Source organism: Emydura macquarii, unplaced genomic scaffold (genome assembly GCF_026122565.2).
Source record: "Emydura macquarii macquarii isolate MOO-44397 ecotype Brisbane River unplaced genomic scaffold, CSIRO-AGI_Emac_v2 contig_1253, whole genome shotgun sequence".
NCBI lineage: Eukaryota > Metazoa > Chordata > Testudines > Chelidae > Emydura > Emydura macquarii.
This window is the reverse complement of record NW_027131390.1, coordinates 56155597-56183272: the sequence shown is the minus strand read 5'-3', so window position 1 is coordinate 56183272 and position 27676 is coordinate 56155597. Positions and strand designations below refer to the sequence as shown.

Here is a 27676-nt window from a genome sequence, read left to right as displayed (position 1 = left end):
TGAAGTAGAGGAGAGACCTACTATGAACACTCTAGATAAGGTTAAGATTTTTTCATAGTTATTTTTAGTAAAAGTCATGGACAGGTCCTGAGCAATAAACAAATATTCATGGAGCCTGTGACCTGTCTGTGGCTTTATTAAAAATAACAAGGGGGCGAGGGGGGGGGGAGGTTGTCAGGGTTGGAAGGAAAGATTGACAGCTGGAGCCTCATGGTGGGGCTGGCTGCCCAACAAGTGTTGGGCAGGGGTGTGCAGGCTGGCCCCAGATCAGCTGTTCAGGGAGGGCCCTCCCAGGATGGCCCCGAATCAGCTGTGGGGTGTGGGGCCCAGGCTGGCCCCAGGTAGGGTGACCAGATAGCAAGTGTGAAAAATCAGGACAGCGTGGAGGATAATAAGTGGCTAAATAAGAAGAAGCTCTGAATATCGGGACTGTCCCTATAAAATCAGGGCATCTGGTCACCCTAGTCCCAGATCAGCTGTTCAGGATGCCTGGAGCAATTGTTGGGTGGTGGCTTGGGGCTGGCTTCCCTTCAGCTGTTAGGCAATTTCGGCAGCAGCCCTGCCCCAGAATAAGTCACAGACGTCCCAGAAAGTCATGGAATCCATGATTTCTGTGACCTCCGTGACAGAATCATATCCTGAACTATAGGAGTGGCTAAGGCTACATCTTCCTACTAATTATCAGAGTTGCCATATAGGGCTTTCATTCAGTGACTTGTGCTTGCCAGCAGTGTCTGAATCCGGAAAATCATAATTGCGTGCTCTTCTTTTAACTTACTCGCCTCTAATTTCTTTTCTTTTTTGACAAGAATAAGTATACCCTTTTAAAATCAATCCTTTAATCTTTTCATTACAGACAGAGAGTGCCTGGGCTGAAGAATATTTAGAAAAGAAGAAAGGATCTCACAAGCGTTCAGCATCTTGGGGCAGCACAGACCAACTCAAGGAGGTCAGAAAAGCTATTGTTTGAAATAAAGTTGGGTGAGGATTATTGCCCGCATATCTCATTGTCATGAGCTTTGCAGAAGGTGCAAAAGTATTTGTTCAGTCTTGCCATTTAAAAATTGGAGGTGGAGAAAATAGAAATATAGACTTGCTAATCTGTTATAAAACAGAGAAACAAAAAAATCGTTGGCCATCAATTTTTTAAACGGATAGGATCACAGTGCTGCAAGAAACCAGTATTTAAAGAAGTGGGGGAGGGAAAGCAGCAAGAAATCAAGGCAGTATCTGTTAACTGAGAAAGGAATTCAAATGGTAATATAATTTCCATCAAATTTAAATTTTCAGGTACTGTCATGTTGGTATGTGAGAACTTGGAATATATGCAGGTCTTCTTAGAAAAATGAAAGCTAATATTTTAGTATATTTCGTGTTTTATCTGTAGGGTAGCTGACTTAACATATCAAGTAGATTCTCATAATTAGTAATGTTTCAGCTGTTATTTTTTTGGTAGTAGTTTGTATAGTAAACTTGATGTGTAGTAATTGACATCTGAATATGCTAAGGGAAATCTGAGACTCTTATTCTTTTCCTTGTCAGATTGCAAAATTGCGTCAACAGTTACAGAGAAGCAAACACAGCAGCAGGCATCATCGGGATAAAGAAAGACAGTCTCCATTCCATGGTAACCATGCAGCCATTAATCAGTGCCAGGTAAGACTAGGGCATTTGTCAGCACATTATGGAAGTTAACATAATGTTAATTCCTCTGTGTTCCAGGTAGTGAATTTAAAGGAAAAAACCCACCATATGTTTGAAATATTCAATTACTGCTGAATGAGGTATAGCTGTGAAATGTACAGAGTCTTTTTCTTGTGATATAAAACTGATTTTCTTTAGCGTGCTGAAGTGGTGCGTATGTGTGGGTTTTTCTCTAAAACTTAATTTTTTTCAAGGAAGCTTGGTGAAGAATATACTAATTTACAACATAGTAATTTGTAAAGGACTCTGATGCAGATGGGATATAGTTCAGTTCACTGAATTAGACATCAGTGTGGATCATTTCATCCAATCCTATGAAATTATCTTTCAAGTAAAGTGATGTTACGAATGTTACGAAGGTTATGAATTTGCATATAGGAAACTGCATAGAACCAGCCTGGTGGTATAAATGGTAGTGTCTTGAGAGTGAAGTTTAGTTTCTTCTTGACTCTTAGTCACTGGTCAATCCTTGGCTGAGTGCTGTGGAGGGATCCAAGTTATCCGTCAGGTAGAAGAGAAGAGGTTAGGTGTTAACACTGATGTCCTCTGAAAGGAGTCCCATTCAGTTACCTTTAGATGGAAAGATGGTAGCTTGTGAATGATGAAGGAAAGAATAGTGAATCCCCAGGTACAAACTGCAGAAAAAGGATGATAAGAATATATTTACAAAGTAAGTATATAATTTTACCTCTAGATGCGTGTTTCTCAATTATATTTCGCCTCAGCACCCTTGCACGGCCATGCGATACCCTCTGCTGACAAGTCCAGGAAATCTTCCCCTTTTCGGCAGCGCGGTGTAGGCTGGTTTCGGCGGCGCGCTCTGTAAGCAGTTTTCTGCGGCGCGATCAGCTGTTCGGCGGCGCCATCTGCTGTTCGGCGGCGCGCTCACGGCTTTTTGGCGGCGCCATCAGCTGTTCGGCAGCGCGCTCACAGCTGTTCGGCGGCGCACGATTTGTGTTGATTTTGGCGGTGTGGTTCCGCTTTTTCGCGGACCCCTTCAACTCAGCCTGCAGAACCCCAGAGAAACACTGCTCTAGATCAACAGTAGAGGGTATGAAAATATCCATTCACAAAGTTCTTTACTATTGCTTTGTCACTAAATTCATCCTGTGTTTAGGATGAGGGCAGTAGGGTAGTTGTCTTCCAGTACATGCATGTTCTTGCTGTTGTCTCATCACACCCTTCTGAATTCCTATCTGATTGCTCAAAAAGCTTCCAGATATTTTCTTGTTAGTTTCAGACATATTCAACTAGCTCAAGAAGTTGTTGGAGTTTGCACAGTTTGGATTTTCAAATGGGTTCTGTTTTGTGTCTCTTTGAATTTGACAAAAACAAGTTCTCTCTCCTGGCCCTGTTAATTGTTCCTAATAGAGAATTTCCTTTCTAATCTGAAAGAACCGGAGGTAGGACCAGCCATGCCAATCATCAAGGATAGGACTCTGGTGCCTTCTCTTGGAGCGCCTTCCCTTAAATGCCTAAGAATTTTGCTGTAGTGCTTGAAGGATTCTATGCATTTGGGTTGTTAGATAAATTAACAGATCTTTGATTTTTTTTTTTTAAGAGACTCTTAGTATACTACTCTTGAGTCCCTACTCATTGTTCTGCTAAGAATACTCACTGATTGATTAATACTTTAAATTTGAAAGAATCAGTGGAGGACTGTGAGCTAATGATTTGCAATTGCACAGAAAATAACAGTTCTAGTTGTACCATCTCCATCTGCTGGAATGGAGGAACAACACCAGTGTATCTGAATATATATGCAAGGAACTTTAAAACAAAACTACAAAAACAAAACAAAAAAAATGTATCCACCTTAAGATTTTTAGGGGACAAGGACTCCTTTTTGGTATATTCTACCCATTATAAAGTGCTGGTACTTCTATTGGACACTGAATATTCCCAGACAAAAAGCAATATTAAGACAGAGGAAAGGTTGAGATCAAATAGTAATTTATAAGGTGTAAAATATGTTACAGAATATTGTAATTTATCCTAAAACCAACCCAGGAGATTTAAGGTTATGCTTAAAGAAAATCTAAACATGTTAAGGTATGGAAATGCATCCGAACAACTTTAACTTTGTCCTACAGGGCCCCCACGTGGCGGCGGGGGGGGGATACACTATACAGGGTCTCGGAAGCTCTGGGAGGCCCAGCCCAGGCTGCAACCCCCATTACCATGAGGAAAAAATTGAGGCTAAATTGCAAATCATGCCTGAGGATATTTATAGAAACATTTCCCTATATCTATGTATCTATCGTCCAGATCTTGTGAGATTTGCTGGAGCCAACCAGAAGCAGTGTTAGAGCAGTCTCAAGCAACATTCTGAACAGTGAGTTGTTGGGCTTGCTAACTCAGCTCAGGCCCTTCTCTAGAATAGAGAGTGTGTTCTCATGCAGTTAAACTAGGACTTGTGGTTTGAGACTGAGACACAGAGAGATTTGTGCTCCTCTCTGTGACATGGTGTATCATATCAAGATCAAGAACTACTAGTCCGAGTTCCTTGTGCATAGGCCGGAGGGAGGGACAGCTGGTGGGAGGGTCAAAGCACCATAAAACAGTTGGAGCCAGTGCTGCTGCTGCTTCCGGTAGGATTTGCCGACCCAAAATATAAGTGAGTAAGTATCTAATTCACTCAGTCACACACATACACACCCTCCATACTGCCATGTTTGGTGGTGGCTATAAATACAAATCAGGCAGCCAGAAATGTAAGGAGGTTAAAAAAAGAAAAAGGAACTAAAATAAGCTAAAGGGCACCAATCTATTCTCCAGTTTTTCAAATCAGACAAGGCCTTTCTGCAGTCAGGCAATATACTAACAAGGGAAGCAGATGAACAAATATCAAGACATTAACAGGATATAATACTTTTATAATGACAAAAAGTTACAAAATAGTCAGCAGACGTTTAGGACTCAGGCTGGGTGTTCTGTTGAACAAAAATAGTGGGGGGGCATCTTTCAGAAATGTAGAATATGTAAGTAATTTCAAAAGTCAAACTTTTTTCATGGCGCATTAGATTGTATGTATGGGATGAGGGATTGTGGTATATGTGTGTGGGGGGTGGGGGTGGGGGCCTGAAAAAATTATGCCTGGGCCCTGCTACCCTATAGTGACACCATGTAATAATCATATGATTATGACCTGAGACATTTTATAGTTAGTGTTGCCAGATTAGATAAAACTGATTTTTTTGAAGACACATACCATTTATTCTTTATTTCCCATTCTCACCCCAGTAGTGTTTCTCCTCCAACCCAAAGTTACCATGTATTATTCTGAAGTATTCAGAAAACTCCATCCTCCAGTATCTATTGATGTAATTGGAAATGTGAATGAGGGAACCTGCTGCACCATCTTCAAGGCATTTTGTTTCCAGCCCTCAAGGATTGTGAAGTGTATTTTAAAAAAAAAATTATAGTACAATTTCTGATCCATTCAGCTCCATGGCCCTGAGCATGGCCTTTAGCATGCCATAGTTTAGGAAACCTCCACTGGTTATAATGGTAGTGGTGTTCTCTTCTTGTATTGTTCCAGTGTATCTTCACGTCAGTTAGTATTCTGATACTTTTGAAATGATCAGGTAAGTAAAAGCAGTAGCAGTGCTATTTATTAAACAGCTGACCATTCTGAAAGCCTACTTAGCAGTATTTACTTGGCAGGGCAAGTATATTTCATTAAAGCAGTTTAGCACAATGGCAGGTAAAATAATATACATCACCAAGTAGATTTGTTCCTGGATTATTTAAGGACAACAGTTTATCTGAGGCAGGGCTCTGCTTGTTTTAGGAAAGCAAGAGTAATAGTGTAGTTAGTATATTAGAAAATGTTACCACATATATAAAAGAGAAACCTGACACACTATGTGGCAATTTCTGCTCAGGAAATGATTGTGGCTCACTGTTCGGGTCAACAACAAAAATTCGGCATCCCCAGAACCACCAAACTTGGAAAAGACTTTCAACAGTACTTGGGCTTCAGCAGAACATGGGAGAAGTGTGTGTGTGGTGGTGAGAAGTTTATGCAAAGAAAGTAAACATAATCCAGCAGGAAAATGTGAAAAGTCACTGAGGAAGCAGCCCTCCCAATTCTGACCAGAGAGAGTGTGGCAGAATTAACAAGTTTATATATAATATAAAAGCTGTTACCAGAACAGATGTTAGTGCTGTTTTTTTCCACCATAACTTCAATGCTCAAATAGCCTTGTATTATTACTATTTATATCAACAAGGACAATGACAAAGAGAACTGCTAACACCAGAAAGACTTTATTTAAAAAAAAAACCACCCATGACCATGCTGGTCTTCTGAAGGGAATAATTTATTCTCTTGTATTTTGATCAGCTGTAACTGGAACACTGGGCATGGGGGTTGTCCTTCAAGAGTTCAGCACGCAGCTAATCACAACTCTGTGAAGAAGCTTAACTATTATGTTGATTTTTTTTCTTAAAAAATTACCCATTTAAACCCCTTGACATTGGAGGAAGACCTGCTAGTCGTGTTGTGAAGAGACTTTTTCCAATCATGGAGAGCCAAATCTAATGTACCTAAACCCTTGAAAGTGCCTCACGCTTCAACTCAGTCACTGGCAAGAACTCAGTGGGAGGGAACGCTCAGGAAGAACATCAGGCAATTCCCAAAGCAGCACCAACAGTAAAAAGTTGAATGAATACCATGAAGGAGCAGTTTGATTGATTGTATGTACCACTCTCTGTTTAAAACAAACAATTACGAACAGAAGAAAGCTGAAAATATTGGGAAGTGTCAGAACAAAAATAGTGGAAGTCTTGAATTTAAAAAAAAAAAAAATAATAAAGCCCAAAAGATAGATTATATAAAACAACCAAATAAGTATTTGTAATTTGTAATATACTAAACCTTGAAATGCAAGGAGATGAAGAGATCAACAGTAATGAAATATGCATGTCTCAGTTTAGGCAGTTCTCTAATCAGCCTATGACTAAAGCTGCATCTGAGCAAAGACCAGTATTGAGCATTGCAGTACCAGTACCATGCCTTTTCTTGCTATTAGGGAAGGTACTGCTGAGGACTGTCCCTAAAGCTCCCACTGATGCAAGAAAAGGTCCTTCAAAATGCCATACCATGCCTCATCTGCAGTTACTTTAAAAACTGCAATTTGAATATGTTACAATGTTTCTAACCCAGTGTAGGAATTCTGCAGAAACTTTTTGGAAAACTGTGAATCTCCATTCTTCAGGTGGAATCCCTTATGAGCTGCTGGTTCAAGGAAAATTATCTAGACTTAACTGCAAGAAAGCATATGTACTTCTTGTGGAAAATTTCCAATGCCGCTAGTGACTCATTTATTTTTTCCTTAGTGCCAACTGTGAGAGAGCAAAACAAAGAGTAGAAGCATACATTTCCACAAAGTATTAGATACAGTGCATGCCTCTTAAATTGCTGTCCCTCCTCTGCCTCACACTCTGATTTCCCTAGAAGTTGAGTTGCAGTGCATTGAAACAACTGGGACTTTCATTCTACTTCATTGTGAGCCAAATCTTGAGTTCCTTATTCCGGCAAATTCCTGTAGACTAAATGATAGTTTAGTGAGGGGGAAAACAAAAAGAATTTTGCCCTGTACATGGAATTTCACTGTAAATTAACTATGCTGTTGGTTGATTCCATTGAATTCTATATGGTTACTTTGGATGTTTACTGTTCTTAACTGTTTCAAGTATAATAATTTACTTTGTTTTAAAACTCGGATAATTATTAGCACAGTGTAGAAAATCTAAATAAACATTTCCAATGGCGTAAAGTGAACTAATAAAGTTTTGAAAACTAATAGTTGGCTCAAAAAAGCCATTTAGTACATTGGAAATTCATAAGTGGGCTTGTGAGAGGATGTAGGTAAGAGTTCAAGGACGTTTAAATTAAAATAAAAATACTATTAATATGATGAATGCTGATATATATAAATAAGGTGTCCTTAATTCTTAAGCTTGATTTGATTTCAGTGGAATTAAATAAGCCAGTCTTTGATAAATATGAAGGATTTAAAAATCCCTCATTAGCAGAGTATTTTGTAAAGTTGTTTCATGATCAGTGTGTGTTAACTTTTTTCCTTGACTCTTTTGATAAGAGTTGTTGCTTCACCTCCCTTCTTTGCTGTTTTTAAAAACCTCGAACAGGATTTAAAAACAGAGTTACAATGTACAGTAGATACTGTATAGTTACAGAAGAAAATGACAGATCCTAAATTTATAAAGTTGGACTTTGACCTGAGTTAATATAAATGACAACTCTAAGAATAAATTACATTTCAGTACATACACCTTAGGTATATCTACACTGCACACTAAGCATGGGCTATAACTCTGTTTTGAGCCCAAGCCGCCCTTCTGTCCACACAAAAAATCAGTCTGACTCAAGTCAGCAAGCACCAGGACTTGGGTCTTAGAATCCTGCTGAGCGGTCAGAGCCAGAGTCCTGCTGTGGCTAGGGTCTAAGCCATGTGATTTTGCATTGTGGATGCAGATCAGACCACATTCCTGAGTCTCCCTTCAAACCAGTCGGCACCCTTCAAACCACAATTTTGAAGTTTTGGTCGAAGACTTGCATGACTTCCCTCACCATCCAATGCCAATAATGATGACTACAGCCACCCTGTTCAAATTCCAACTGCGCCCCTTCTACCACAACTGGTGATCATTACAACAGACAAATGGGTTTTAGAAATTGTTCAATCGGGATATTTCATCCCCTTTACAACCATCCCCATTACCTTAACCCCCTTCCTCGTCCTTCTTCAGGGACCTGTTTCACGAGTACCTATTACAAGAGGTACAACATCTCCTATGCTTACATGTCATAGAGCACGTTCCTCATCAACACAGAGGAAGAGGATTCTACTCCCACTACTTCTTAACCCAAAAGAAAACTGGAGGATGGAGACCCATCTTAGACCTCAGAAGACTGAACAAGTTCATAAAGGTACAAAAGTTTAGGATGATAACACTGTCTACAATAATGCCGGCACTGGAACAGTGGGACTGGTTTTCAGCCCTCGACCTTCAAGATGCATAATTTCACAATCACTATCAATACATGGTATTACCCTTTGGCCTTTCTACTGCACCAAGGGTTTTTTCCAAAATGCTGGCCATAGTAGCAGCACATCTACATAGGGAAGGGATCATGACATTCATCTACCTGGACGACTGCTTGATAAAGGTGCACGGTCATCTGCAAGCCGTTCAAGCCATTCGACAAAAAGGTCACTTTTTTAACAGCTGGGACTAATGATAAACAATAAGAAGTCCACTTTCAAGCCAGTACAGCAACTAAAATGCATAGGTGTTCACCTGGATTCACTAACAGCCAGGGTATCGCTACCAAATGCCAGGTTTACTACCATAGTAAATCTGGAATCCACAATAAGCGAAAGCCTGACATTGAATGCGCGCACATGCCTACAAATGCTGAGACATATGGCGGCTGCCACCACCTTTGTAATGCAGCATGCACAATTACACATACATGCTGTACAGCTTTCGCTGTCAACAGTTTACAGACCACACAAGCATTCCCTAAAGAAAACATTGGTGATGTCAATCAATCATTAATATGGTGGACTCGACCCAACAACATGATCACAGGGATGCCATTCACATGGGAAACACCCTCAATCATGATTACTACAGATGCATCCCTGATAAATTGGGGAGCACACCTACAGAAACACACTGTACAAGGAAGGTTGTGGAAAATTAAACATTCACACCTGTTAGAGCTACACACAGTCCACAATGCATGTATCCACTTTCTAGCACTTATAGCAGGCAAAACAATAAAGATAATGACAGACAACATTGCATGCATGTTTTATATCAATCAACAAAGAGGAGCAAGATCCAACTCACTGTGTACAGAAGCAATAAAACTGGAACTGGTGCATCCATTACAACATCAAAATATCAGCCGAATGCTTACCTGGGAGTCAGAACACCACTGCAGATATTCTCAGCAGACACTTCGCTCACAATCACAAATGGGAGTTGAACAACAGGATCCTGCAGAATATTTTCCTACAAAGGGTTCACCCTGCTATCGACTTCTTTGCTACAGCACAGAATTGCAAATGCCCTCACTCTTGTTTGCGAGCAGGGCTGGGAGCGGGATCAATAAGGGATGCATTCCTCATCAACTGGAATGTAGATCCAGTTCTGACTGTGCATATGATCTTCCAGGGCATCAGTCATTATGCCCTCCAAGTAAATGTTAAACAGTGTGGGCGAAAGAAGGCAACCTTCCCAGACGCTAACAGTGGTGTAAAACCACTCTCCTATTGTGCCATTGACAAGAACTACACTGTTGGCCTAGGCATACAGTTGTGTAATGATAAATCTGTTCTATGGTACTTCTTCCAGCACAAAAGCCAACCTGTTCTTCAGCGATGATATTTTCTGCTTGTGGCTTCGATCTGTTCAATATAACTTTCACCATCACTTTGTTGGGATGGCTAATTAAACTTATAGTCCGATAGTTTTGACACAGTTGCAGGTTGCCTTTCTTTGAGAGAGTAATGATTAATGACTTTGTCAACATGGAGGGCCACTCACTGGTCGTCAGATCTTGTTGCAGATCTTGGTGAGTACATCTATTACTCCCCTGAATTTCATCAGTTCATAACTCTGGTGTTTGTAACTCTGCGGTTCTACTGTAATTTAATTTTAGTAAGGCTATGAATATACAGTAAGTGAAATGAAGATGGAAGTGGAATTGAGTTGTATCATGTATTTTAAATTATATTAAAAAAATATGGTTACGTTTCCAAAGTTGAGCATTCATAAATCCAGGAAATCCCAGGTAGAGAACAGGAAGGTATATCTGAGATAAATTTACTTTTCCAAATGGAAAAGTTTCTCAATATGGGTTGCAGTTGTGTTTTTTGGTTTTTTTAATGACAAAAGGTTTTTCTTCTTTAATAACAATAAGCATTCAAAGTTAGCTTTCCTATGTTGCAGAGCAATATGGGAGCTGGAGGCAGACTAGGTAGTGGTCAGGGAAGGATTTCTGAGATTAGGTGGCTGTTTAGAAGTTGTCTAGTTGTAATAGTTTTTCTCCTGTTGCATATAAACTTGTAAAATCATCTCAGAAATCTGTTTTCATCTAAAGGCCTCCACCTTCACACAAGTATTTTTTAAAAGTTTGTTCTTTGTTTTTTTAGAAATTCTTTCAGTAGAAAACTATATTCTTTAATTTTTTTAAGCTTTTTAAAATAAGTGTAGATCTACAATATTTATTTACTCATCTCCCCTTTGTTTTTCCAGGCTCCTCTCCCCAAAAGTGTAATTGTTCCTGTTATACCCATAACTAAATCAACAGGATCACGTTTCCGGAACAGCATAGAGGGGCTGAATCAGGAGATTGAGATAATAATTAAGGAGACAGGAGGCAAGGAAGAACAGCTGATTGTGAGTATCTACTGCCCCAAAAAATTATTTTCAAAATAAGCTCATTTTAGATGACTTACTGTACAAAATTGGTAACGTAAATTTGTACTTGATTAACTTGTCTTCCACTAAAATAGAATAAAAAATGTCCTAATGATTAACTGTTTTCCACCACCACAGGAGAAGGAAATAACTTAATTTTAAAATTTTGCTGTTTGCTTCATATTTAGGAAGTTTACATTGAAGCATTTATGCCATAAATAATAACAGAAAAAGGAAAAATTCTCTAACGCTCATTTTGGAGAGAGTTGCTTTAGTCGTTTTTATAGATTTTACTCTCTTCCTCTTCCCAAAAAAACTATTAGGAAAAATCTTGCTTAATTGCATCAGAATTCATGGTTTTCCTTTTTTATAAGTGACTTTCAGAAGTAAGTATTTATCTCTCTCTCTCTCTCTCTCTCTCTCTCTCACACACACACACACTCTCTCTCTCTCTCTCTCTCTCTCTCTCTCTCTCTCACACGAACCACTGGTGTTTCTATATCACTGTAGATTGTTAATCTTCATTGATTGCCTAGCTATGTTGTCATATGACTGTTTAGTTGTCTTTTGGAAAACACTGTCCTCATGGCTTCCTTTAAGTGTATTGTTCTTCAAGGAATTTCCTACTCAACTGAAGTCTGACCTATCATAATCATCTATTGGAGTCTGTGTAGTAGAATAACTTATCCTCAGAACAGGTTTCTGTTATGTGGTAGACTTAGGTATAAGAAACTGTTTATGCTGTAAAGTAATTTCTTTCCTGATGAGATGGGTAGCCTCACACATATGAAGAAGTATGATTTTTTTTTTTTTTTGGTAACAGCCACAAGATATTCCAGATGGGCACCGTGCTCCCCCTCCACTGGTGCAGCGCAGTAGCAGTACTCGTAACATGGATACTCAAACACCTGGTGGAGCAGACAGAGGCAGTAACAACAGCAGCCGTTCCCAGTCTGTGTCCCCCACCTCATTTCTTACCATCTCAAATGAGGGCAGTGAGGAGAGCCCTTGCTCTGCTGATGATCTTGCTGAATCCAGAGATAAAGGTACTACATAAAAAGGCTCTACTGTTATGCAGTTGCACTATTCAGCACTTGGTCTTGGTATTTATTTCACTTTTTTTTAATAGAGGTAGCCACCCATATTCAAATGATGGCTTTTCCTCATTTCCTGCCCTATGATGATACTAGGAGAGGGTGTTTTCACCTCCCCAGTACAATGACTGGATGGAAAGTTAGTTTTTCTTGTTCTAGGTAATCCTATTCTCCCAATTCCTCCATGCATGAAGATATTTTGTGTGTATGCGTGCACACCTATATACCTTTCAGTGTTTTGCCATTGAGAGGGGAGAAATTTTGATCAGAAACTGCTGCTTTCTTTTTAGAGAATGCAAGAACAATGCATAGTGTATTTCCCTTTTCCCTCTTTGAGACTGTGAGCTCCAACTCTGCAGACCGTGAGGTGCGTGTTGCCATAGTTGCTACCAAATAAGCTGTAAGGGTAATTTGCTGAAGGCTTTTTGGTGCATGCGTGTGCATGTTGTCTTGGGTTTTTTTTGTTTTTTAAAAGGGACCCATACACTTTCTTACAAATATATTTTTGGACATATGTAACGTACTATTTGGAGCATAGGGTTGATCAAACATACACTGAAGTCAACAAAAAGACTCCTGCTGACTTCAATGTATGTTGGATCAGACTCATTGTATAGTTACTTAGTTATAGGTTTCCGATTATTGGAACCCAAAGTTATTACACACAATACATAATTGACTTATGAAACTCATTTTTATGGAACATTGTGATGGCCAAAATAAAACTGGGTTAAAAAAAAAGCTAGATAAGTTTATGGAAGAGAGGTTTATCAATGGCTGTTAGCAAGATGGTCAGGGATGTAACCCCATGCTTGGGGTGACCCTAAATTTCTGACTGCCGGGAACCAGGAGGGGAATTCAGGTGGAAATCTCCAAAATTGCTCTGTTCTGTACACTCTCCCTGAAGTTCTGGTACTGGCCACTGTCTCAGACAGGTTACTGAGCTAGATGGATCATTGGTCTGACCTAGTATGGCTGTTCTTATGTACTATACAAAAATTTTTGAAAAACTGCCTGAGATCTGGGATGATGAAGGAAACACTGCCTGTGCACACCAATGAAAAACACTGACCAAACTCCTCTAAAAGTTTTTAATAAATCAGTGACTGATAAACATCAAGACAGAAGTAGTATAAATGGAACTTGCTATGGCATCTGTCAGTTTACCGGCTTTTTGGAAATTAGATAACTTTTTATATAGGGTTCCTTTTTTCTCCAAATGGCAACATCATGACAAATATTTTCACAGATTCTGTAGTAGTTTTAGCTGACTTACATTTTGATAATGTTTTTATCTGAGCCTGAAAATGAACTCGTACAAAAACCTTATCTAAATTAACTCACTGGTAAGAGTATTTATTAGCCCATTCCTTTTTGCTTGTGTTTCATAGACTGAGAGTAAAAGCATAGGGTTCATTTACATATAAGGAAAATGTCATCTTAATATGGGAGTTTGTCTCTGTTCTAGTTGTAACTTAAAATAAAATAAATTCTGGGAAAACATGCTATTAATAGCCATTTAATCATATCCTTTCATATAAAACATGACCTTTAATGGGAGAATTGCACATGATTGAATATTCTGTATGTTGAACCTCCAATTAGAAAGTAGCTAATGCTTAATAGAAAAGCACACTTTCCTGTTACATGCGCCCCCTAACATTCTGTGCATCCTATTTTTCTGTATTTAATTTCTCTTTGATTACTAGGAACATTTAGTAACAGTAAAGGGATTTTTGTTTAATAGGAGTTCATCTTTTGCTGCTTCTTAGTCTTCACTTGAAGACTCCATTTGTATGACAGTAATTTCAGACAGACCTGCTACATCAGCCAACACATGCAAACTCCTATTGATTTTGCAAGATGATTAAAACAGCATACTTGAACTCTTAATAAGCAAAGGTCTTGTTTTTATATAAATGTTGCTAGTAATAAAAAAATATAAAGCATACTACCTAGAATATTTTCATAATTTTTTCAAAGGTTATTGGATTTTTAATATTGTGTTTATTAAAGTATCTTATCATTAGCTAAAGGTTTGCTACTCGTAGGCTTATGAATGGCAGATTTTATTTAGTAGAATTGAGTTCTGCTTTTAATAAAATAAAAGATAAATTTTTAAAAAGGGAGGAAAATTACTCTGAAGACAATGTTTCTTCCCTTTTTATTTGTAAAATCCCTGGCAAGGGATTCTGGTAACTAAGTGCTATATAATCATTATGCTAACTAAAATTAGGTGTCTGGTAAGCCATCTTAACAGATACTATTGACCTGAACTTTCAAAAGTGACTAGTGATTTTAGGGTACACCAATTTTAGGTTTCCCAACTTGAAACACCTATGAGTGATCTCCTTTTTCCCCCTCAAAGGGTGGGTGCTTAGCACTTTCTGAAAAGCAGACTCCTTTAAAGTGGCTCATGCTGGGCACCCATAAATTGAGGCATCCCAAATCAAGTCACTCTTAGAAAGTGTAGGCCTGTAAAAACGGCCACTCTTCCAAAACTGAGCCGTTATACATTATCTTGCTTACTCAGCAACAGGAAGTAGGTGAGGCAGTGTAGTGCAGTAGATGTGTTGTTAGAGCAATCAGAAGACCGGAGTTCTCTTACTGGCTCTACCATTGACTCATTGTGTGATGTTGGACAAGTCACTTAACCTGTTTTCTAATCTGTAAAAATGGGGCTGCTAACAATTACCTAGCTTTGAAAAACTGAGATCTGTGGATGAAAAATGTGATTAAAGACAGCACAGCCCTGAAAAATCTGAGTCGGCTGGGGACAGTTTCCTAGAACTGCTTGACTAAAGGAGGACTGGATGAAAGGCATGAATCCACATACTCCCTCCCTATCCTCTCTCATCTTCCCCCATCATTGTTCTTCTTGCCTTTGATTTCCTTAATCTTATTTCCTTTCATTTTTTATTGGTTTTTATATGTGCCATAAAAATCTGTATGTTGGGAATATTGCAGTTAACATATGGCAATGCAAAAGTTGTGCAAATATTTTGGTCTTGTTTTGGATCTATAGTACTTGTTCTATGACTTGTTGTACCCTACAAACTTATTTAACTTCAGCAGCTGGATGTGGACCTTAATTTAAGGCGACAATCTAGAATTTGTTTTGTTAAAGAGAAAAGATTGAAAAAATGGTATAAATAGTGTTAAAAAAGAAAAATGTGATTCAAAAAATTCTGACACAATTCAGCAACAACCTATCCTGATTTAAGGTGCATTGCTGACAGACCTCAAATGAGACCTGTTCAGTCATTTTGGCTGGAGAGTTTGTGATTAAGATTCAGATGTGGGATTATAAAATTGGGGTTGGGACTGTGGAGCATGTGCAGGGGTCTCAAAAGAATATAGAGGAGTTGAGGGAGGGAGAAGGGTCAAAGTTGTGATATATGAAGAAGTTCATCTAGAGGTGGAGGAGAAAATTGTTCCATAAAACATAAGTAAGGGGGGAATGGGAAAATTCTTCATTTAACTTAGTTGTTAATGTTGGTAATGAAGTCAGTTTGGATTTGCTTCTCTTTCTTGTAAAATAAGTGGGTTCATTTATAATTTATATATTTTGGCATCTTTGAGTAACTTGATTTATTTTTCCCACAGAGAATGGGAACAATTCTCCCCTGCCCAAATATGCTACCTCACCAAAACCCAACAACAGCTACATGTTCAAGCGTGAACCTCCTGAGGGGTGTGAGAAGGTGAAAGTCTTTGAGGAAAGTTTGTAAGTAGTTTTTCTGTTCATAAGAAATATAAAGTTTATCATTCAGGCTGATCTGACATCAGTTAATTTAGTGTCTGTACAGAAACTGCTGCTCACAACAGTCTCTTAACTGTTAAATCTACTACTACATTTTCACTACTATTAACATTACTACTTCTACAAGGGCCTCTTTGTATTCCCATTTGTAGAACATGGTGCTCGTGGCATCAAGCTATGGAATTGCCTTGAAAGGCTGTGTGCATTGGGGGTGATGCACTCATGAAGAGATCATCCTACTCTAGATAAGGGAGTGCTCCCCCAATCCACCTCACTTCCTTCGCTGCAAATGGAACTTGCTGTTGTGGATTGTCCCTTAGTCTAGCTGCTTATTTTCTTATAGTAGATTAGTATAGAGTAGCACAGAATAGTTCTGCATACATTGTCTCCTCTTATCGAGGGAGTCTGTTGGCTGTCATTGAGACCATGCTAGGTCCTTAGCCCTCTAAGGACTTCAAGAGTTGCCCCCTCCTGCCACTCAATCATACCAGACATTGATCTCCATATTCAGTGCATTTTGTGTCTGATGGAGACCCACTCTGTATGCTGGTGTGAGATTTGCTATGGCTTCACAACCTGCGCTAGAAGGGAGAGACACTTGAGGATCCAAATTCATATGGCTTCTCATTGCCTAAAGCATATACCTAAAGGGGGTCCATCAGGGGTACTGAGACAAGCCTCAGTGCTTAGGTCCCCTTACACGGATCGCAAGATGTACAATACTGCTTCAGTCTCAGCATTGCCTTCTTCTATGGGCTCAAGATTGGGATTTCCTTGTCCTTATACTGATGAGAAACCCTTACCCAACACTCCTTGGCACTAGCTAAATAAAAAGTGGCACTAAAGGCCAAACTGCTACTGCTTACTAAGTCCTCAGTAGCCTTGACGATGATGCAGGAAGCGCTCAGTTTGGAATCTACTCTTCATTTCGCCCCATTTACCTTCAGCACAAACTCTGGACCTATTCTCCAGTGCTGATACCTATCTCAGAACCACAAGTCCGTGCCAAATGCCCATCAGGGTAAAGGGGAGAAGAAGAGGAAATGCTGTCCCCACAAGAAGAGCTCAAGACAGGGCAGTATACTCTCAAGGCCTTTTGCCCATCCCTATAGCATTGTTATACATATGCTTATGACAACACCACAGGTGTACTACATCAGCAACCAAGGAGCGTGTGCCTGTGGAGGCAAGAAAACTGACTGTGCTGCATCCAAAACCCAATCCACCCAGTAGCGCGTCACTTTGCAGGGAGAAGAATAAGAAGGTAGATTTGCTGAACAGGAAGTCTCCCTTGCCTTCTTTAGTCATGTGTATATACAGGAGAACCTCAGAGTTATGAACTGACCAGTCAACCACATGCCCCATTTGGAACCAGAAGTACACAATCAGGCAGCCACAGAGAGAAAAAAAAGCAAGTACAGTACAGTACTGTGTTAAACGTAAACTACTAAAAAAAATAAAGGGAAAGCAGCATTTTTCTTCTGCATAGTAGTGTTTCAAGCTGTATTAAGTTATTATTAGTTCAGTTGTAAATTTTTGAAAGAACAACTATAACGTTTTGTTCAGAGTTACAACATTTCAGAGTTACGAACAATCCCCATTTCCAAGGTGTCTGTAATTCTGAGGTTCTGCTGTACAAAGAAAGTCTGCAGAGTGGATTGTTTATAAACAGTCTTTCAAGGCTACCATATTTAATTTTTGAAACCCATACTATTTTTCCTCATTGTTACACATTTAGGCTTATCTCAAGGGAAATGGTCAGTGTATGCTAATGTATACATTATATTAGAACCTTAGACTTACGAACACTTGGGGGAATGGAGGTTGTTTGTAATTCTGAAATGTTCATAACGCTGAACAGAATGTTATGGTCCTTCAAAAGTTTATAACTGAACATTGACTTAGTACAGCTCTGAAACTTTACTATGCTGGGGAAAAATGCCACTTTCCCTTTATTTTTAGTAGTTTCCATTTAACACAGTACTGTACTATATTTGCCCTTTTTTTTGGTTTTTGGTCTCTGCTGCTGCTTGATTGCGTGCTTCCAGTTCCAAATGAGATGTGTGGTTGACAGGTCAGTTCGTAACTCTGAGGTTCTACTGTAGTGTTCCCTCTTCTAACATCTGAATTCCAAGACACTCACATCTGCCATTTAAGGGTTCCAACTTACAGAGTTCTCACACACACTTGTCTTCATGTACTATAATGTCATAAACCACCAGGCTGTCCTAAGGATAAATTCTGATAATCATTTAGGATCACTGTAGATAGAAATGGTATATTAGCTCATAAAGGCCATCTTCATGCAAGTGCTTGATGTACTCCCATCTTCATTTTATACCTTATCAGCTTTACATCAATATATTTGATAATGCTACAAAGGGACTGAAAGGATGAGCCTTTCCATTACCAAAATAACTGATATGAATGAGACATTGCAAATATCCTATTTAGATGTGGTGATACCATCCAATCCAGTGTTCATTAAATCTTAAATATGTTCCACTGAGAGACTACATTTAGAGAGAGAAGTACAGTAATATTAAATGGCTAGCAGACATAGAGGGGAAGACAATCCTGAGGACTGAGCATTATTTTGTTTTTTATGCCAATAAATTAGACCCCGGGAGAAAGGGCTTTATTGGACAAAAAAGCCTGTGTGGTGTTTAGTTCAGGAGCCTTTAGAAGGGGAAAAAGAAGGAAGGGGCTGCTGCAAACCCATACTGGTCACCAGGAGCACTACAGGGCTGGGGTGCCCTATGACAATTGCTTTATATATGGAGTGTGAAATTCTTTCCTGACATTGCTTCATTGATTTCAGTGACGTTACACTGGAGATGAATTTGGGCCACTTTTTTTTTTTTTTTTTTTTTTTTTTTTTTTTTCTTTTCTTTTTTTAATGTAGTTTCCTTAGCTGTGATCAATTGACACCTGATTATAAAATGTCTTTTCATTAGGTACTTTCCTGTAACCTGCAAGCTTCTTGCGTTTCGGAAGGAAATATGCAGAGAGACTGTGCAGCTGCCATATTTTAGTTTCACCGAGAGTTTTAGAAATTATTTGGCTATCAATCCTTGAGTGCTAGCAGTCTTCGTGTCCCACTGCCATCCATGGAGTGCATGCTGGGAAATCCATATTCTTCAAATAGTTGCTGCTATTATTCCACTTAAGTGTGTGTGCACTCAGCACAATGAAGCTTGAGAAATTTGCCTAGCAGTACCCATAGAGGGGCAGGACTTGTGGCTGTAGCCTCTCTCCTGGCTACATGAGGGAGTGCTGCCCCGACCCTCCCTCAGTTCTTTCTTACCACTCATGGCTGGAGTCGGAGCTCTGTGTGGTCTCAACCTGACAACCTTTCAACTAATTTAGTTTTTTCTCTTGTTATATATACTTAGTAGTATTCTTAGTGTTAGTTGTAGTAGTTTTTTTCCTTGGGGATGCCCTCACTGGGGTTGAAACATTGTCATTTGTGTGTGGGGGGGTGATGCACACACATGATGCTTGCTCTGTCTCAGCAAGCCCCACATCAAAGAGTGTTATGTGATCTGTAGGTCATTTAAGAAATGGACTCAAGTGGCTCAGGACATTCACTTGAAGCAGCCCCTGCTAGAACAGGCCATGTGGCCTGCTTCAGTATTGAGGCCCACCTCAGGTCGGAGATCACCCGCTGGCTCTGAGAGTGCTGCTGCTTTACATTTTGGAGCAGAGACCTCCAATGAGGGAGATGCTGGCACCAGCAGTTTCCACATCAGCAGCGTACCAGGTAGCTACAGACCTCCTCTGCCTTTTGGTCCCAACCTCTTCTTTGGTTTAGGACTTTGCCAGGGCTGCATCAATAGAACGAGCCACTGAACCCTCAGGTCTGTGGCACCACACCCCAATGACTGGGATTGGTACAAGAGGGACCTTGGTACCAGTAACATTCACTTCAGTTGGCATCACAAATGCTTTTGTGACAGCTTTCATCACCCTTGATGTTGGTACTTTCAGATACCCTGGTACTGCTGTTCAATTCGGGACTGACACCACTTCTGACACCAGCATGCTCGATACTGCATCTATCAGCACTACCGCTTCCTGCTTTGTTTTTGGTGACTGACAAGTCAAACTAGCTGCTCACTCCCTCTGGTCTCGCTCTGCCCTTATCATCAGGATCTGAAGGCTCCTCTTAGTCAGGATGATCCTCCTCCTGCTCTCCACTGCTTGACTAGCATTATAGGGCTTTGATGGACCATTATGGTTACCAGGATTGGAATGCATCTTGTGATTGGGACAAAGGTTCTATCTTTGAGTGATTGCTCATATGTATTCCAATATAGGTGTGTGCGTGCTCCGTGCACAGATTCCCGGAACTTTTTCCTTAGCAAGCCCTGCAGGGCCAGCCCAGGAGCCTCCTGGAGTGCCGCGCTCATATCGCGGTATAAAGGGCGCTGCTGGCCCCGCGGGCCCCCAGTTCCTTCTTTCCGCCTGTGACAGTTGCTGGAACTACTGCCTCTTGCTGTCTGCAAGTAGCATTCGTACCCTAGCTTGTTTGTTGAACTCTTCTTTGAAGTTCTAGTGTTAAGTAGTTGTTAATAGTTAGTTAAGTAGATTAGAGTAAGTATCCTTAGGGGTTCCTGCTGAGCCATGCCTGGCTCTGCGGGCTTTAAAAGCTGTGATCCTCATGACCGCTGCCTCCGATGTCTCGGAGAGCAGCATAGAAGAGACAAGTGCCGGATCTGTAAGGCCTTCAAGCCCCGGATGCAAAAAGAGAGGGACGCCAGGCTGAAGGCCATCTCGATGGAGTCTGTGCTCCGGCCAGCGTCTGAACCATCGCGGTCCCCGCGGTCCCCCGAGGCTGAAGGTGCCCAAGAAGAAAACGCAGCCCGAGGCCGCATCTATGGACTCCTCCCTGTGACTGGGACAGCAGGGAGAGATCAAGAAGACGCCCCAGCCACGTGCCATGGAGATCACTCCGGCACTGGCGTCTCCACGCAGGGAGCCTCCCCCGACTCCTGGGGGTGGGGGAGTGCCCCTGCAAGGGCCATCGACGCCAGAGGCGTTCACTGCAGCACGCGCCCTCATGGCCATGCCCACGTCTCCGTCCCCCCCCCAGGCCGAGGGCTCAGGGACCTGCGTCTCGGGGCAAACCCACGCTGGGTGGCCCCGGTGGGTGGAGATGTCCGCAATCTAAGTCTCCTCCCAGACGGTCACGGAGGGTGGAGAGCGTTGGCTCCCCTCCGAGCTCCAACTCTAGGTCGTTGAGCACTTCGGCACTGTGGACGGTTGCGAGGCTGGCACCGGGGTCGTCAGAGATCCAGCTCCGACCCTGGCAAGGACCACAGTTTGGGCTCGCAAACTCCGGTGCAGAGCCCGCTGTGGCACCGTTCCAGATCCCTGTCCTGCAGCCGCAGCCGATCCAGGGACAGCAGTCCACTCTCGCCGGTCCGGGCATCATCGACGGCAACGAGGATCCGGGTACCGGCCTCCGCACCGGTCCCAGACTTTACGGCACCGCCGTCCTTCGTGGTCCCGCCGCCTGTGCTGGCACTGACAGCCCCAGCACCGACAGCTGTGCGGTCCAGATCTGCTCCACGCAGCCATCACCGATGCCAGTCCCGCTCTCGAGGGGGCAAGTGGCGTCACAAGACATCTCGGCGCAGGGGCAGGTCCTTGACCTCTTCTTCTTTGGCTTCGTCCTCCCGCCGGCATCGAAGGCGTCTGCACCAGTCAACATCCTCGTCGCAGAGCCGTTCTCCATACTGTGGTGGCAAGCGATGCTCTGCTGGCTTAGGTGGCTGGCACACTACAGCACACAAGCCACAACCCATACCGGTACTGGGATGGGGCCAAGGGCCGTGGCAATGGCCTTATTGGGGCCCATGGAGCGCACAAGTGGCCCAGGGCACCGTGTCGCTGCATTCCTCTGCAGCCCCGCCAGCACCCCTGCTAGTTAAGCCAACCCAGGGGCATGATACAGAGGGAGACTCAGACCCTGAGGAAGGCCCCTCTACAGGGCCCCTTCCTCAATCCTCCTCCTCGTTTCCGGACAATGTAGCGGCCAGGGATCACAGGGCTCCCCTGTTTGGCTTCCGGGCCCATCAGGACCTTCTAAAAAGGGCCGCTGAGAACTTGGGCATGGAGTTTAAGATAATGTCCGAGGAAGAGGACCCCCTCTTTGGGCCATCAGGGTCTGCGGGCCCTTCAAGAGCGGCCCTCCCTGTACACAACAGGGTTATGAAAATTTCCAAAAACCTCTGGTAAACCCTGTCCTCTGTACCTCCTATGTCCAAAGGGATAGAAAGGAAATATTACGTCCCCAAGGAGCCCTTTGAGTTCCTCTATAATCATCCGACGCCTGGGTCTCCAGTGGTTGACGCAGCCAATCAGAGAGACCGCCAGAGGAACCAAGGGAATGCTCCCAAAGATAAGGATAGGAGGAAACTAGACCTCTTTGGGAGAAAGATCTACTCTACTGCAGCGTTGCAGTTCAGAGTAGCAAATCACCAGACTCTGTTGGGGAAATATAATCTCAACCTCTGGTCATCGCTACAGAGATTTGCATCAGCGTTACCACCTGACCAAGCGGCGGATTTTGCCATGGTGACCCAAGAGGGAGAAGCTGTGGTGAATGCGGCCCTGCAGTCCGCCAGTGACGCAGCAGACACAGCTAGCAGGGCCATGGCATTGGCTGTCGTCATGCGTCGTTGCTCCAGGCGTCGGGCCTGTCACAAGAGGTCCAGCAGGCCATACAGGACCTCGCTTTCGATGGCACCGGGCTATTCTCGGAAAAGACGGACGAGAAATTGCATGTCTTAAAACACTCCCGGGCTACCCTGAAGTCCCTAGGGCTGTATACTCCCCAGGCCTCGAGACGCCAGTCCCGGCCTCAGGCCCAGAGGCAGCTGCCCAGCCAAGGAGAGGTCGGGATCGTTACCGGGGGCCAAACAGGGGAGGCCAGCAGGGGTCCTCTGCTGGGGCCCAGCAAGGGCCTCCTAAAGGGGGTAATCCCAATAAACAATTTTGATAGTGTGCACGAGGGTGGCACTCTTCCTTTTCTCCTGGATCTTACCCGACCATTTGTGGAAAGGCTTCGACCATTCTATGCAGAGTGGGAAGCCATTACTATGGACTGTTGGGTCCTGGAGGTAGTTCTCAAGGGCTATGCCCTTCAACTCACGGCCTTTTCCTCTGATACCCCCCCCCCCCAGGTTATTCTCCCTCGGGGACCCTGCCCATGAGCAACTCCTCCTCAGGTTATTTCCCTCCTAGCACTCGGGGCGGTGGAAGAAGTCCCAGTGACTGAGAGGGGGAGGGGATTCTATTCCAGGTATTTCCTGATTCCCAAAGCCGAGGGGGGGCTTAGACCCATCTTAGACCTACGCCGTCTGAACAAGTATATCAGACGCATCAGGTTCCGCATGGTCTCCCTCGCCTCCATCATTCCTGTCCTAGATCCAGGGGACTGGTACGCTGCCCTCGATCTAAAAGATGCATTCTTTCATATCTCTATGTTACCTGCCCACAGGAGGTTCCTAAGGTTTGTGGTAGCAGGGCGCCACTACCAGTTTGGGGCCCTGCCCTGTGGTCTTTCCTCAGCACCCAGGGTCTTTACAAAATGCATGGCGGTGGTGGCGGCCCACCTGTGCCACAGAGGGGTACAAATTTTCCCCTACCTGGACGACTGGCTGATCTGGGGCAAGTCCAGGGCCCATGTGAGGAACAGCCTGGGGCTTACTTGCGCAACATGCACCAGACTGGGGCTGCTCATCAACGAGCAGAAGTCCACGCTTACCCTGGTGCAGCGTATAGATTTTATTGGGGCCACACTGGACGCTATACAGGCCAGAGCCTTCCTCCCACAGCTTCGATTCGAGGCAATGGCGACCATAATAGCTGATCTCCACAGGTCCCCCACAACTACGGCCAGACACTGTCTGCAACTGTTGGGACACATGGCAGCTTCTGCATATGTGGTGAGGCTGGCTCGCCTCAGGCGTAGGCCTCTCCAGGCGTAGTTGGCCTCAGTGTATGTGCCAAACAGACATTCACTGACTAGAGTGGTCATGGTTCCCCCACAGGTGCTGTCATCCCTCAATTGGTGGAGGGACCCAAGGGAAGTGATGAAGGGAGTCCCGTTCAGAGACTTGGCCTCCTCAGTGACTCTCATCACAGATGCATCCGATGTGGGATACGGAGCCCACATCATCTGCGACCTGGGCACCCAAGGGCTATGGTCACCCGAAGAGAGAGCTCTGCACATCAACATACGCGAGCTCAGAGCAGTCCAGTTGGCCTGCAAGGCCTTCCTCAGATTCCTGAGGGGCAGGTTGGTCCATGTCCTCACGGACAATACGGCGGTCATGTTTTATGTGAACAGCAGGGGCGAGTGCGCTCCTCGGCTCTTTGCCAGGAGGCTATCCGACTCTGGGACTTTGTAGTGAGGCACGATTTTCATTTATCGGCCTCTCACCTCCCCGGGGTCAGGAACGATGAGGCGGACCGCCTCAGCAGGTCGTTTCTACCCCGGCACGTTTGGTCACTGCACCCGGAGGTAGTGACTTCCATCTTCCACAGGTGGGGTGTTCCCCAACTAGACCTGTTCGCGTTGTCCTGGAACAGGAAGTGCCCGAGGTTCTGCTCGCTCCGGGGTCGTGAGCCGGGCTCCCTGTCCGACGCATTCCTTATAGACTGGACGGGGGGCCTGAGGTATGCATTTCCCCCCATCCCACTCCTGCCCCAAGTCCTTCTCAAAATCAAGAGAGACAGAGCGGACATCATTCTGATCACCGCAGCGTGACCGAGGCAGCATTGGTACAGCATGCTGCTCGACCTCTCCATCACTACGCCAATTCTGCTACCCAGGCGCTATGACTTGCTCTCTTAGGACCAGGGGCGCCTGCTGCACCCGGACCTGGACTCCCTCCACCTGACAGCATGGAGACTCTGTGGCTGACGGAAGGAGAGAGAGCCTGCTCCCTACAGGTCCAACAGGTTTTGCTGGATAGCAGGAAATCGTCCACACAGATTACGTACAGGGCCAAGTGGAGGCGGTTTTCCTGTTGGGCGGAGTCTAGGGGTATACCGCCAAGTTTCTCGCCTATACAGGCAATCTTGGAATACCTGCTGCACCTTAAGCTTCAGGGCCTAGCTCTGGCTTCCCTGAAGGTGCACTTGATGGCCATCTCGGCCTTCCACCAGCCGATGGAGGGGCGGTTCCTGTTTTCACACCCCATGTCAATTAGGTTCCTTAAGGGGGTGGAGAGGACTTTCCCTCAGGTCCGGGACCCGGTGCCACCCTGGGATCTCAACCTGGTCCTTACCATGTTGATGAGACACCCCTTTGAGCCCATGGCCACATGCTTCCTACTCTTCCTGTCTTGGAAGGTAGCCTTCCTGGTGGCCATTACATCGGCTAGGAGGGTCTCCGAGATAAGAGCTTTGACCTTGGAGCCCCCCTACACGGTTTTCTATAAGGATACGGTTCGGCTGAGGCCCCACCCGGCCTTCCTGCCTAAGGTGGTATCTCAGTTCCATTGTAATCAACATATCTTCCTCCCCGTGTTTTTCCCTAAACCACACAGTTCGGAGGAGGAGTGGAGGTGGCATTCGCTGGATGTCAGATGAGCCTTGGCCTATTACATCGAGCGGACCAAGCCCTTCCGAAAGTCATCGCAGCTGTTTGTAGCAGTGGCTGACCGGATGAAAGGCTCGCCGGTCTCCACCCAGCGAATCTCCAACTGGATTACCGCCTGCATCAGAGCCTGCTACGAGCAGGCGGGGGTGCCCCTTCTGGGTGCTGTGAAGGCGCACTCAACCAGAGCCCAGGCCTCATCCACAGCCTTCCTGGAGCGAGTGCCCCTGCAGGACATCTGCAGAGCAGTGACCTGGTTGTCGGTCCACACCGTCCCGTCGCACTATGCCATCGTGGAGCAGGCGAGAGAAGACGCGGATCCAGCAAGGCAGGTTTAAGTCCACCTTCAATGATAAGGTTTCGAAACAATTGGACCTCCTGGGTAGGAATTTTTACACCTCCTGTTTCTTACAGATGCAATTTGCTAACCAGCAACTTTCTATCTAAGCACAGTTTTGTTAACTGGACAGCTATATCAATATTCACAGACCAACCTTCCAAGGCCTCGAAAGAGGAATTTTGGGCATTTGTCACTTAGGATTGCATGGTGGCTAAGACATCCTTGCATTCTACACTAGACATCATGGACACCTCAACCAGGGTAACGACCTCCGTGGTCACCATGAGGAGGTCTTTCTGGCTGCAGAATTCAAGTATTACACCGATGTAAAGCAACACATTGAGGATTTGTCCTTTGGCCAAATGCTGTTCTTGGGCAAAACTGATGAAACACTGCACTCCTTCAAGGACTCCAGGGCTACCCTGTGGTCCTTGAGGGTGTACACGTCGGCAGTGCACAGGCACCACTACGGCATTCAGCAGCAGCATTCTCGCTGCAGAGAATGTTTGGACAGCCTTTCCCTCCTCCAAGGCAACAAGAATACCGCAGAAATAGGGCTAGATCCCACAGGAGAAAACAGTTGGGCTCAGGATTTGGCCAGTCTGTACAGCTTCCCCCTGTGCCCTTCAAGCACCCATTTTGATTCCTTGGTACAGAGCACTGTTCCAGTCATTCCTTGTCCCACCTCATCTCCCCACTTCGGGGACAGGCTAGCCCACGTCCACTGTGCTCGGGGCTCTATCACCACTGACAGCTAGGTTCTAAGCACTATCAGATCAGGTTATGCCATCCAATTCTTCTCCACACCACCTCCCTGCCCCCCTCCCCATCCCTCGTCAGGGACCCCCTCTGTCCTCGAGCAGGTCCATTTTCTGCTGGCTTTGGAGCAGTGGAGGAGGTTCCACCAAAACACTGGTGTCATAGCGTCTACTCCCAGTACTTTCTGGTACTCAAATCCAAGGAGGGGTAAGACCCATCCTCTACCTTTTTTGGCCTCAACAAATATATCTAGTACATGAGGTTCCGAATGGTCACTCTATCAACTCCTCCCCACGTTGTCTCTGAATGACAGGTTTGCTGCTCTGGATCTTCAGGATGCCTGCTTTCATGTGATGACTTTGCCAAGCCACAGAAAGTTCCTTTGGTTTGTTGTGGTGGAACACCACTTTGAGTACACAGTGCTTCCATTCATCCTCACTTCTGTCCCCAGGTTTTAACGGATACATGGTCGGTGCTACGGTGTATCCCATCAAGAAGAGAGTTCACATAGTCTCATATTTGGATGACTGGTTACTAAGGGGAGATCCAGAGAGGAAATTCTTACTCACTTTGACACTATCCTGTGCTTGTTCGACTGTCTGGATCTCATCCTACACACCAGAAAGTTAACCTCGGCTCCCACTCAAAAAATTGAGTTAATTGCAGCCATGTTAGATTCCACGATGTCAAGAGCATTTCTGCTCATAGACTGTTTTCGGACAGTTTACTGTATTTGCCTTAGTTTGCAGTCTCAGCCTTCCATGACAGTTTGAATGTGTCTGAGGATCTTGGGCCACATGTGTGCTTGCATGCAAGTGGTCCAGTTTGCAAAGTTGTGTCTTTGCCCCCTTCAAATGTGGCCTACGACAGATTACTGTCTTGCTCTTCAACCTCTAGACAGATTGGTTCATCTTCTTCCGGTAGTCCTGGACTCCTTACAG

At 43.9% G+C, this 27676-nt stretch overlaps 1 protein-coding gene across 3 annotated transcripts in view; it reads left to right on the top strand.

Annotated features, from left to right (window-relative positions):
* Positions 1-27676, top strand: part of FAM117B (family with sequence similarity 117 member B) — a 97636-nt gene that overhangs the window by 56094 nt on the left and 13866 nt on the right. For all 3 annotated transcript variants that reach the window (XM_067548884.1, XM_067548886.1, XM_067548885.1), the window contains exons 3-7: positions 857-949; positions 1543-1656; positions 11002-11145; positions 11990-12212; positions 15867-15987. In XM_067548884.1, the coding sequence (XP_067404985.1) occupies positions 857-949; positions 1543-1656; positions 11002-11145; positions 11990-12212; positions 15867-15987 (695 nt within the window). The remainder of the gene's footprint in view (positions 1-856; positions 950-1542; positions 1657-11001; positions 11146-11989; positions 12213-15866; positions 15988-27676) is intronic.